The 12,760-nt window shown below is 43.7% G+C and overlaps 1 protein-coding gene across 1 annotated transcript in view; it reads left to right on the forward strand.

The window, feature by feature from the left end:
• Nucleotides 1–5,516, forward strand: part of LOC111950221 (neuronal vesicle trafficking-associated protein 1-like) — a 36,496-nt gene extending 30,980 nt beyond the window's left edge. The window contains exons 4-5 of the mRNA XM_023967637.2: nt 4,656–4,761; nt 5,346–5,516. Coding sequence (XP_023823405.2) covers nt 4,656–4,730 — 75 coding nt within the window. The 3' untranslated portion in view covers nt 4,731–4,761; nt 5,346–5,516. The remainder of the gene's footprint in view (nt 1–4,655; nt 4,762–5,345) is intronic.
• The last annotated feature ends 7,244 nt before the right edge of the window (nt 5,517–12,760 follow it).

Here is a 12,760-nt window from a genome sequence, read left to right on the forward strand (position 1 = left end):
GCCACCCTGTCTCTACTGTACCACAGCCACCCTGTCTGTACTGTACCACAGCCACCCTGTCTGTACTGTACCACGGCCACCCTGTCTGTACTGTACCACAGCCACCCTGTCTGTACTGTACCACGACCACTCTGTCTGTACTGTACCACAGCCACTCTGTCTGTACTGTACCACAGCCACTCTGACTGTACTGCTAGCACAGTGACACACCCACCCTGCACTCCATGGATGTTTAGCCAGTGTATAAATCCTGCTGCTTCCTAGGGATTATGGGCCTCCGTCTATGTGGATTATAGTGATGTCAGATTACGACGCCGCCAAGAACAACAACACAAACAACAACAGCAGCAGAAACATCAACCTTGTCTGCCTGTCTGTTTTGTCTCTGCCTGTTTGCCTGTCTGTCTGTCTCTGTCTGCCTATCTGTCTCTGTCTGTCTGTCTGCCTGTCTCTGTCTGTCTGCTTGTCTGTCTCTGTCTGCCTGAGTGTCTGCCTGTCTGCCTGTCTCTCTCTGTCTGTCTGTCTGCCTGTCTCTGTCTGCCTGAGTGTCTGTCTGTCTGTCTGTCTGCCTGCCTGCACTAAGACTATAGCTGCCATATTTGGGGCAGATTTGACCTCATTTGATGACGTCTCTCCCTGACCTTATTGAGTCAAGTGCTTTAGGGAAAGTTTTACATGTGTGCCAGCTGGCACAAGGACAAATACAGCTAGTCAGCAAAACCTTTCAAAATGAAGCAGTTTGTATTTAATCAAAATACAAAGGAAAACAACCAGTCAGATGGGAATTGGATCATGGCGGATCTGCCGGTCCACACCAGTTTAGTCCCCATTATRGTCAAGGCAAGGGAAAATAGAGGTCATTCCATTCACAACTAACCCAGGGCCAGCCAGCCAGCGGGGAGCACACATCTGCCAATAATGTTGTATTACTGTAGTCAGGACATTTGATGTGGTGGAAATTGGCAAACGTATCCTCACCTAGAGTTGGACTATACTAGACTATGGTGTATGATTCAGACTGTTCAATAGTAAGGTTCCATTCCCTCCGTATACTGTAGTGTTCTGACTAGAAGGCCAACCATTTTATTGGTGCTACCTGGTGCTGTGAGGGCACACTAAATAGGACTGGATTCTACCTGGTGCTGTGAGGGCACACTAAATAGAATATGCTACCTGGTGCTGTGAGGCCACCACTAAATAGACTGGATTCTACCTGGTGGCTGTGAGGCACACTAAATAGGACTGGATCTATCCTGGTGCTGTGAGGCACACTAAATAGGACTGGATGCTACCTGGTGCTGTGAGGGCACACTAAATAGGACTGGATGCTACCTGTGCTGTGAGGGCACACTAAATAGGAATGGATGCACCTGGTGCTGTGAGGGCACAACTAAATAGGACTGGATTCTACCTGGTGCTGTGAGGGCACACTAAAAGGACTGGATGCTACCTGGTGCTGTGAGGGCACAACTAAATAGGACTGGATCCTACTGTTTGCTGTTGAGGCACACTAAATAGACTGGATGCTACCTTGCTGTGACACACTAAATAGGATGGATGCTACCTGGTGCTGTGAGGGCACACTAAATAGGACTGGATGCTACCTGGTTCTGTGAGGGCACACTAAATAAGGACTGGATGCTACCTGGTGCTGTGAGGCACACTAAATAGGACTGAGATGCTACCTGGTGCTGTGAGGGCACACTAAATAGAATGGATGCTACCTTGTGCTGTGAGGCACACTAAATAGGACTGGAATCTACTCTGTGCGTAGGGCACACTAAATAGGACTGGATTCTACCTGTGCTGTGAGGGCACACTAAATAGGAATGGATTCTACCTGGTGCTGTGAGGGCACACTAAATAGGACTGAGATGCTACCTGGTGCTGTGAGCACACTAAAATAGGATGGATGCCTACTGGTGCTGTGAGGGCACACTAAAAGAACTGGATGCTACCGGTGCTGTAGAGGCACACTAAATAGACTGGATGCTACCTGGTGCTGTAGGACACACTAAATAGGACTGGATGCCTACCTGTTGCTGTGAGGGCACACTAAATAGACTGGGATGCAGCCTGTGCTGAGGCACACTAAATAGGACACTGATGCTACCTGTGCTGTGAGGGCACACTAAACTAACTACTAAACCTGTCTGTGAGGCACACTAGTATAATAGGACTGAAGCCTACCTGGTCTGTGAGGCACACTAAATAACTGATGCTACTGTCTGTGAGCACACTAAAATAGGACTGGATGCTACCTGGTGCTGTGAGGGCACACTAAATAGGACTGGATGCTACCTGGTGCTGTGAGGGCACACTAAATAGGACTGGATGCTAGCTGTGAGATGAGTATTATCATCAAATTTAACTCATCTCAAATTTGAAATAAGTTTGAGATGAATCTTTAACACGATGAAACAAATGCTGGCCACCAGTGATGAAAATATTCTAATGTAATAATGTAGTATAATAATAGTAAAGGTAACATGTAGATATAGATCAAGAATGTCCAATGCATACATTCATGTACAATTTGTGTCATGGTGTTATTTCAAATCCTGGTTWAGGGTTCATTGAGATTATAAAGAAGGTAATCATTAATATTAACGTGAACCCCATTTTTCTGTCAGGTTAGAAGCTATCAATTGATATTCCATATAATAAATAATAATAATGTGTTTCTGTCATTTGGACAGCTGCCAGAGAGAGAAAAAAAAAAGTTTTGTTATAGCATTGATTTAGCAAGACTGATTGAGTTTTGAATGACTAATTATGCTTTAAAATCAAAACGTAAGATGTAAAATAGTAGATAGCTACAGTAGATGTGTAATTAATTATTTGTGAGCCTAAAAGCCCTTTTTAAGCAGCCATTTCAACATGTTTAGGGTTTGTGATAAGCGAATGTAATTGTACAAAACGTCAGACAGAACCAAGCATGTGTCCTGACATTAACACAGAAGTCAACTGTCATTTAGCCTCTGTACAAATCATCCTGATCTCTGCTAATCAGCACTCAGCTATAATTACCCTAGCCTAGCATCCTGTCGAGATGGTGTGTTGGCCAGTACGGAGGGAGGCCATTGGAAACAGGGAAATTGTTTTATGGCGCATTATGATGAATTGTGAAACTGAAGATGGAGATAGCACTTCAGTCACCTGCTTTGACACTGTGGTAAAAACAGAGCTTTACTGTACTACCACCTAATGTAGAGTGTTGGTGTGTGCACGTGTTCTTTCACCCCTCTTTAAAGTCTTCACTTGACAATACCATTCTTACTTCTCTCAGCTGTCCTTTATATATACATTTGCATAATGTTAATTAACCGGTGCTCCAAAGCACCCAATCATAGATTCAGGAGGAACAGGGAGAACATTGGTCCTTTTATATGTTCAACTCTCGCTATAAAACTGTCTCGTCTACCAGGTGAAATACACATTTTAAACACAACATTTCAACATCAAGACGTATAGATGTACTTATTTGAATCACTATTGAAAGTGTTCTGATTTATTGGATTGTGTATATTTTAGGGATGTGGTTTGTGATAAATTATACATTAGCGCTGCTCAAAACAGTTTCACACTTCTCCATTTCACTCATTTCCAAACCAAGCTATTTTCTTCTAGCCTCTGTCTGCATCAACTGCGTTTTGTGACCAATATGGGTGCTGAATTGTGAAAAATTGAATTAGTGAAGGTTTTTATTAAATCTGTTTGTCTCCACTGGGTTTAATCTGGCAGCCAATGAACACACTCTGAGCTTTCTCCCTCTACCTCACTACTCAAATGGGACCTTCTAGAGCTAATGATGATGAGTTATTAACATGTRGGGACGATACAAGTATCGCAATACTTGTTAGTATRGTGGCAAGGAAACAAAACACGAAGCGGATGTKACTTCTTTAGGAAAACAGCTCTAATGTTGGAAACAAACATCACTATGTTGTCACCCAGAGTCATGTGTATTTTTCTTCCAAGCTATAGCACACAATATWTGATCATACTTTATTTAGATAGTTCGGATTGTTGTACTGACACTATCAACAAAGTATCTGTTGTAAAGTAACTGCTTGCTAAACTTAGGTTTAGAATAAGGGTTAGGGTTAGGTTTAGAATAAAGGTTAGGGTTAGGTTTAGAATAAAGGTTTAGGGTTAGGTTTAGAATAAAGGTTAGGGTTAGAATAAGGGTTAGGGTAAGGGTTAGGTTTAAGGTTAGGTTTAAGCCGGGATTTATATTTTGCTGGTAGTTAACGCTATATGTTTACATATACTACATGTAGATTAGTCTGTAAGGCAGATGGACTATCTAGATAAAGTGTAACTAATAATGTTACATACACAGGTTTTTAAAGGACGAGAAGACTTTGGTCTGCTTGGTGTTAACTGTTAACATGAAAACAAGATCTTGTGATATTGGTTTCATCAAATCCTAATACATATTACTTGTTTTCTCTCACCTTGTCACCAGACAAGTGATGGTTAAAATGTATTGTGTGGAGGTATTTTGGTTGTTAGTTGTCGAGTGCTTTTTTGACAACATATACTTATTTATGGTGTCAAAACCTTGTGTTCAAAGACCTCTCCTTTGACAAGAGACCTGACCTTGCCGGCAGCTATAAATTGACCGGAGTATATCTATCATCTTATTCCAGGTCACGATTCTGATAAGTCCTGCCTTGGCCTTCTTGGCCTGCATAGTGTTCTGGTGTGTACAAGCCTTCAAGTAAGAACACAGCTGCCAGATGGATTCATATAAAGGTGAGTGGCGCCCTGTTTTATGTGGGGTCTATGTGTGTCGCAAATGGAACCCTATCTTCCAACGGGCTCTGGTCAAAAGTAGTGTAATGCATAGGAATAGAGTGCTATTTGTGACAAGCTTAAAACTACACTGGCTTAGTCATCTTGTACGAGTCACCTTTGGAGGTTGTGCTGTGGACTACATGTTAGCTGAAGAATCTAAATTTTAGACACAGCCCTGCACTCTTCAGAGAAGAAAAAAATTACCTCTTCACCAGAAAAAACCCTTAGTGTTGTGCAGAGTCTGTACGTGAGGAGAGTATGTTATCTTCTCTCTTCTCTCTCCTCTTCGGTCCTTGTCTCTCTCTTCTCTCTCTCTTCTCTCTCTCTCTCTTCTCTCTCTCTTCTCTCTTCTCTCTCTCTCTCTCTCTCCTCTCTTCTCTTCTCTCTTCTTCTTCTCTCTCATCTCCATCTCTCTCTCTTCTCTCTCTCTTCTCTCTCTCTTCGTCTCTCTTCTCTCTCTCTGTCTCTCTTCTCTCTCTCTCTCTCTCTCTTCTTTTCTTCTCTATCTCTCTCTCTTTCATCTCTCTCTTCCCCCCGCTAAGCATAAGCCGTGCATCCCTGCTTCTCTGGAGGCCTACTAACACAGCTCAGGATGCCCAACTCCCGAGGGGCTTCTATACGGTGACAGCCATTACAGCATGGCCAAGCAGACACCACTCCGCTCCGTTCCTCCATGGCTCCCGCTGGCGCTGCCTCGCACGACGCAAGCCGCCAATCAAGGACGGGTGCATGAGTATGCCTGCCAACACTCCACAACCACCTCATTTGCCCGGTCCATGACACGCTTTTAACAGGGAGTGTCTATCGTTCAAAGTGTCTCGCTAGGCTCAGAGTACTGTCACGCCACCTGCCGCCAGCCAGCAGCACAGCAAATTTGACTCATTCCTCCTTTGTCTTGGCTGTCTGTTTTCTTTCTTTATTCATTATTTATCATCACTAATTATTTTTTAAAACTTGTTATTGGTATTTTGTATTTGATATCAAACAACTGTTTGTACAAAGTCTCGAGTCAAAGTTGAAATCCATTCAGAGTATATGCTTTTCTGAGCTGCTACTAACTGAGTGAGTCAAAAGTCATTTTTCAGATGTGTCCATCTGATGTGTCCATCTGATTCAAGTCCAYGCATATCTATGGCATTTTGGTTCATACTCATACTGTAATACATTCTTAGAGAAAGGGTTTTRCCAAATTAGTACCTATTTGTACATCTATGGAAGTTAAACTTGAACACCAATATACAGTAGATGTCCTGAATTATCTGAGCAAAGCTAGCTAAGTATTCTCTATCATGACGGTTTGATATCGGAACACTCTTTAATGTACTGTCCTGTATGTTCTACTTCCCTTATTGAGCCAAGCTGTATAAAGCCCAGTGCATTCATGCTAGTTCATGTGTGTGCATGGTTGTAGCTAGGTTTCATGATAGTTTAACTCATTTTCGTGGTGAAAAGAGCGACCTTTATTGCCAGTTACATTTCGCTTTAGCAGACAGTCCAGCCACTGTACACAACATGAATATGTGSGTCTATTGCGAAGGATAAATACCCYAGACATGGTGATGATGGGACACACACGTTGTGTATATCGCTGTCTTTGCCAAAACTCTGGTTCCGGTATTGTTTAGAACCATTTGTAGATGAGCTTCTCTGCAAATTTTTTTATCTGTTACCATTTTCTTTCTTTTTTTATCTTGTCAAAAATTAAAAAACGCTTTTTGAACTATTGTGATGTTTGGTAGTTGATATGTAGCAAAGTCTGGAGTAGTTTCTCACTGTACATCCCATAGGTTTGAAATGAAAATAAAGCAAGTTGTGACCTGATCAGAAAGTCTCTGTCCTGTTGTTTTCAATGCTCCACGATTTGGTTCCGTTCTCATTATTTACATTTACATTTAAGTCATTTAGCAGACGCTCTTATCCAGAGCGACTTATCCTGGTCCACATGTGTTCAGTGTGCATTAGCCAACTCTGCTGACGATCGTTGGCAAGCCATAGGGTACATGACACAAGATGGGGGAGTTAAGGTACAATTACACGTGCTGATCTAGTACCTCATGCATCGTAGAATCCAGGGCCGGCTCCAMGCATAAGCGATATAAGCGGTTAGGGCCCTGAGAGTTGACAGTTAGAATAGTAGAATACACAGGGTTGGGCATCAGCAGTTTTTCTCTCGTTTTGTCAGTCACTGACAATCAGTCAATTAGCCGAGTCAGCTAACAATGTTTAGATATCACTCAGATATCATTAACATGGCATAAGTTATGGCAAAATGTGTAGTTGCAGGAAATTAGCTTTAAAACTGCAACAACAATAAATCTGCACCCTGGCAAAATGTGTAGAACTACACTAAACTTGCTATACAACCACAACATGTTGTTTACGCCACATGGCAAAATGTGTAGAATTGCAGGAACTTAACATTAAAACGTAAATGTTTTTCTCTGCTGTCAAGAGGGAGGCAACACATTTTTGGGTGTCTTCAGGAGCTGTGGAAACATGTAATTAGATATACACAGAACACAGAGACAACGTGAAACAGGGGAGATTTGTTGCACTAACATGGAACAATGTGAGCAAACAGGATGATTGCATAATAAACTATACAAGCAACATGCAGTACATTCCTTTACATAAAGTACATACTTCCTGACTGAAATAGGCATTGCTCTTAGATTCTCATTCATCATCTCATGGCAAGTCTTAAGCTATTAAGGGCTTAAGGGCTTACGGGCGTGATCGTTAATATTGAACCAAGATTTACCTGAATCAAAGATTGTTTCCTACATGGGGATTTTCATAATTGAAAATAGCCTCAAACTTGTGTTAAAGCTGGAATCCTTAAAGTGGCGATCAGCGGCTGAAACAATACGTTTTTCCTCCCCGCCACTGTTTCGCTTAAAAGCTGATGGTGCTGGAGAAATAACCACTCTCAAATTCAAAGACAGAGCTATGGATGCAAGGACTGACCATCCATGAGATAAAACCATGTTTTGAGGCTATACAGTGTTTGTTCTCATTTACTTACTGTTTACAAACATCGGACAAAAATAATCTTATATTTTGGGTTCTGATGGGATACAACAGTTGAAGTAAGCTCATGAGGCATTTATAAGTTATATTCTTAAATAATAAATGTGAATATATCATTAATTTATAAGTCTAAAAATGGATGTAGCTACTGTAGATTGCCCCTTTAATGGTGAAACTGCCACGTCTGGGATATTACGACAAAAAATAAGTTACTGCAAACAACGGACAGTGTTTTTCCCCTTCGGATATCATTGCACGTGTGATAGAATAACAGAACATCTACTGCATTTTTTTTTAATCACCCTTCTCGAGGATCCTCACCTCTGCTTCGTCAGCAAAACTACAACAATAACAAAACACTGGAGCGAACACCGGCACTGTTGCCCCTAATGAGGATTCCAGCTTTAAATATCCAGGTTTATCAAACCCAATACACACGGCACTAGTCAAGTCACTGTTAAAGACCGTCCGTGTGGACAGTGTTTGCTATCTATGAGGAGAGTAGGACAGGAGTTAACAGGGGGCGATGCAGCTTGCTCCACCAGCTGTCGGTCCGTCAGAGAAAGGCTGCTCCACCAGCTGTCGGTCCGTCAGAGAAAGGCTGCTCCACCAGCTGTCGGCCCGTCAGAGAAAGGCTGCTCCACCTGCTGTCGGTCCGCGTCAGAGAAAGGCTGCTCCACCAGCTGTCGCCCGTCAGAGAAAGGCTGCTCCACCAGCGCGGCCGCCGTCAGAGAAAGGCTGCTCCACCTGCTGTCGGGGCGTCAGAGAAAGGCTGCTCCACCTGCTGTCGGCCCATCAGAGAAAGGCTGCTCCACCTGCTGTCGGTCCGTCAGAGAAAGGCTGCTCCACCTGCTGTCGGCCCGTCAGAGAAAGGCTGCTCCACCAGCTGTCGGCCCGTCAGAGAAAGGTTGCAGCTCAGCTGGACATCACAGCTCATGTCTTGAGTGCTTAAAGTCCATCTATTCACCACAGAGGATCCTATTACCTTTTATTTTATGACTGATTTGTGACCAGTTCACATGTATATAATTAATTCCAAGGGAATACAGAATTCCATTAAAATTAAAGAGACAAAATATAAAATCCTTAAATCTTTCCCATGTTACATCCAGACTGGTTCTTCTCATTACAAGTTCCATGTTACATCCAGACTGGTTCTTCTCATTACTCAACTCATTGCCCTTTAGGCCTCTCTGACATAGATTGGAGGATATTGTAAGAATCTATTGTTGGAGAATCTGTAATGGAGGTCATCATAGATAGACTGGAAAAAAGAAATAATATGAAACAGTATGGATTGGATTCCCATGGCCCTTTTGCCTCACTCTGGTTTTAAACTGCCATTTTGTTTCTTTTACTAGGAATTTTACTGGAATGGTTGAAATGAAGGGTATTGGACAACAGATTTTTTTGAGTTTTGTGACCTGTGAGTCCTCCTTCTGTGTTCTGGTATCTCTTCATGGAGACCTGGCTGGGTCTTCTGAGGAAGCCTAAGGGTTCTGTTTAGTCAAGGTTTGGCCTAGTTTCTCGGTGCCTTTTAAAACAGGCTTTTTACAGTTATTCACTGGTGTGCTTTGGGGACCCCCGTTTTGTTTTGTACATGCAATATTCAAAGTGTGGAGAACCATTTCATTATTTAGAAAATGTGTCTGGCCAGGGCCTGGAAGTCCCTGACTCGACGGCTTAAACATGCCAGGTGCAGAGCTCTCCAGTAATGGTGATTACATCCATTCCCACTGTTTGTGTCTGCTTGCCGACGCTGTTTGCGTCTGACCGAAACAAAATCCAAATCACACACACCTCCAGGGCCGTGACCAGACCTTTGTGTGGGAAGGTGCTGAAATATAATAATATGTCTGCAACAACAACACACATTATAAGCAAGCTAGTGCCAGTGACTCATTGGCCTAGAGACGATGAGAGATTATTGACATCGGGAAAAGTGTCTATCAGAAGATCATATTGAATGATGATGTAAATCTGCTAGCTAGTTAGTTATGCTGTCAAAACAATCTCATTTTAATTTGATTTGAGTTTGTCCTGCTGCTGACAATTGCGTTTTACTAACAAGAAGTCAAATTACCCCAATTTTTTCCCCTGACAGTGAGAGACACACGATAGATCAAACTCAAAAATAGCCTCCTACCAGTCTCAAGCCCAGCGCCCCCGTCGCCAGTGGCCACTGCAAGCAAGTCTGACTAGTGCTCTCTTGGTGTGGTAGGATATTTCGGAGATTCAAGAGCTTATGAAATTAGCAACTATGATGTGAAATTTCTCAATTTAAAATAAAAAAGGTAAATAAAAATGAAGAAGTCGTTCACCAAATTTWAAAAAATCCACGCGCGAGCACTTTTTCATTGGAGGGCAAAAGGGCAGGTGCTCAGGCATGAGTTGAGCCCTGTCTGTGCACAGGACTGCACACGTCTGTTCATTATAGGACCTTAAATGTCATTTAATTCTAAAAGAAAACCAACCCTCTAAATTCATGTGAATTATTAATTGAAAGAYAGTTTTATGTGCTCATTAATTTATGTTTTCAACGTATTGAAAGGAGCAAATGTTTGAGTTAGCTACTTTACAGTCTGTAACTATGGTTTATGGGATAATTCCTTATTTGGTCGTACTGAATTAATGGCTCATTCCCCAGTGTAATTTTAATTAGCATATGCACACATTCAGTTAAAGCAACATCAATGTATCTCATTGCAAAAACAGACAGAGTAAGCTAAGTGCTACCACTGAAACTGGGTCATGGGATAATCCCCTGGTCATATGTCAATCATATTTAATAACTCCAAGTATGCTGACACACTGCAGTCACAGATAGCCCACTTTCAGTAGCTTTGACACATACTGCAAAATACCCTGAGCCTTGCCTTCTGAATAATGAGTATCTAACATAGGCTAAGTCACATACAATGCTATGCTAAGCCAATAAAACGTTGCAGTGGATTAAGAAGTGCATTCTGATTAGTCAGCCTTTGAATTTTCATCACCAAGTAACAGAGAGACTATCAAGCAAAATATGACGCTTGGCCTCAAGCATTTAGTGAAAGTCGTAAGACTTCTGTACCTTATCAGGGAATCTTCCTCCCAATTCCCCACACTAATGAAGCTTTAATTGGGCCCTCATTCACTGGCCTATCAGCCTGATCACACCACTGACTGGCTATTAAAGCTCATCTGGAGATGCAACAATAACCAGGCATATAGTTTTGTCCTCCTGGCTGTTCCACTATCTTCACAGGCCTGGCCTCTCTCGGATGAATGGTAGTCATCCTAGCCCATCCTCATTAACTCAGTTGATAAGCAATTAAAAACAATGTTAACGAAACCATCTCTCACCTCTCTATACTTTGATCACAGAGGAGAGGAGAGGAGAGGGAGAGGAGTAGAGGAGAGGAGTAGGAGAGGAGAGGAGAGGAGAGGAGAGGAGAGGAGAGGAGAGGAGAGGAGAGGAGAGGAGGGAAGAGGAGAGGAAAAGAGAGAGAGAAGGAGAGGGAGAGGAGAGGAGAGAGAGAGGAGAGGAGAGGAGAGGAGAGGAGAGGAGGAGGGAAGAGGAGAGAGAGAGGAGAGGAGAGGAGAGGAGGGAGAGGAGAGGAGAGGAGAGGAGAGGAGAGGAGAGGAGAGAGGAGAGGAAGGGAGAGGAGAGGAGAGGAGAGGGAGAGGAGAGGGAGGGGAGGGGAGAGGAGCGGAGAGGGAGAGGAGAGGAGAGGAGAGAGAGAGGGGAGAGGAGAGGAGGAGGAGAGGAGAGGGGGGGGGAGGGGAGGGGGGAGGGAGGGGAGAAAAGGGGGGGGCGGGAGGAGGAGGAAGGAAGGAAAAAGGGGGGGGGGGAGGGGGGGGGGGGAGGGGGGGAAAACAAGGGGGGGGAAAAAAAAGGGGGGGGGGGAGGGGGAAAAAAAAAAAGGGGGGGGGGGGGGGGGGGAAAAGGGGGGGAAGGGGGGGGAAAAGGGGGGGGAAGAAAAGAGGAGAGGAGAGGAGAGGAGAGAGAGGGAGAGAGGAGAGGGAGGGAGAGGAGGAGAGGAAGGAGAGGAGAGGAGAGAGGAGAGGAGAGGAGAGGAGAGGAGAGAGAGGAGAGGACTCTCTCCAAAGTGGACAACGGAAGTGATCTCTAGGAAGATTAAAGCGGAAAAAGGCTCCAGGTTTATTTGATAGCAGGAAAGATTTGAAAGAAGAAGTCCTCTGCCAGGAAGTTCAACGTACGGTCTCATCTACTGTCTGGTTCCTCTGAGCCTCTAGCCTGAAGGGGACCAAAACACTACTGTAGAGTATAGGAAGTGGATACATCACCCAGGGGTCACTACCAGTGTCCTTGAGTGAAATGTTCTGCATTAATAGCGAAGCCATGTACTGTAAACGCATGATTATTTAGCTGCGTAAGGTATAAAGCTGAACTGCATATGTAAACAGGATCTATGTTGGAGGGACCAGTGCAGTTCTACAGTACATGTTCTTTCTGGATGTTCCGACACATCACATGGCTGACTGGCGAGGAGCTTTTGTTCATGGATTTGCAATAGTCGAGGACCTGTGACTCTCTTCCTGTTCACCGTCACTGGTCCATTTGTTCCCCACAGACTGCTCTATCAACCACAGGACATATTCTGACACCCACAAACATGTAGGCTAGATAGAGATAAGATAACACACACAACACGCAGCACGCACGCACGCGCACACACACACACACACACACTACACACATCGGGACGCGGCATCTGGTGCTTCATCTGGAAGCTGCCATGACTGACAGAGCATGAGGTGGACGGGTGCATCCAGGGGGAAAGCGGTCAGCAGACACTGTTACCACACTGTTAACACGACACCACATGTCCAGTCCAGTCAGAAAGGGACTGTGGAACTAGACCACTGTTAAGGAAGGCCATGATACAAGTTCCACTACACCAGAACAAATCAATATCCAACT

This window comes from Salvelinus sp. IW2-2015, linkage group LG23 (assembly GCF_002910315.2).
Source record: "Salvelinus sp. IW2-2015 linkage group LG23, ASM291031v2, whole genome shotgun sequence".
Taxonomy (NCBI): Eukaryota; Metazoa; Chordata; class Actinopteri; order Salmoniformes; family Salmonidae; genus Salvelinus; species Salvelinus sp. IW2-2015.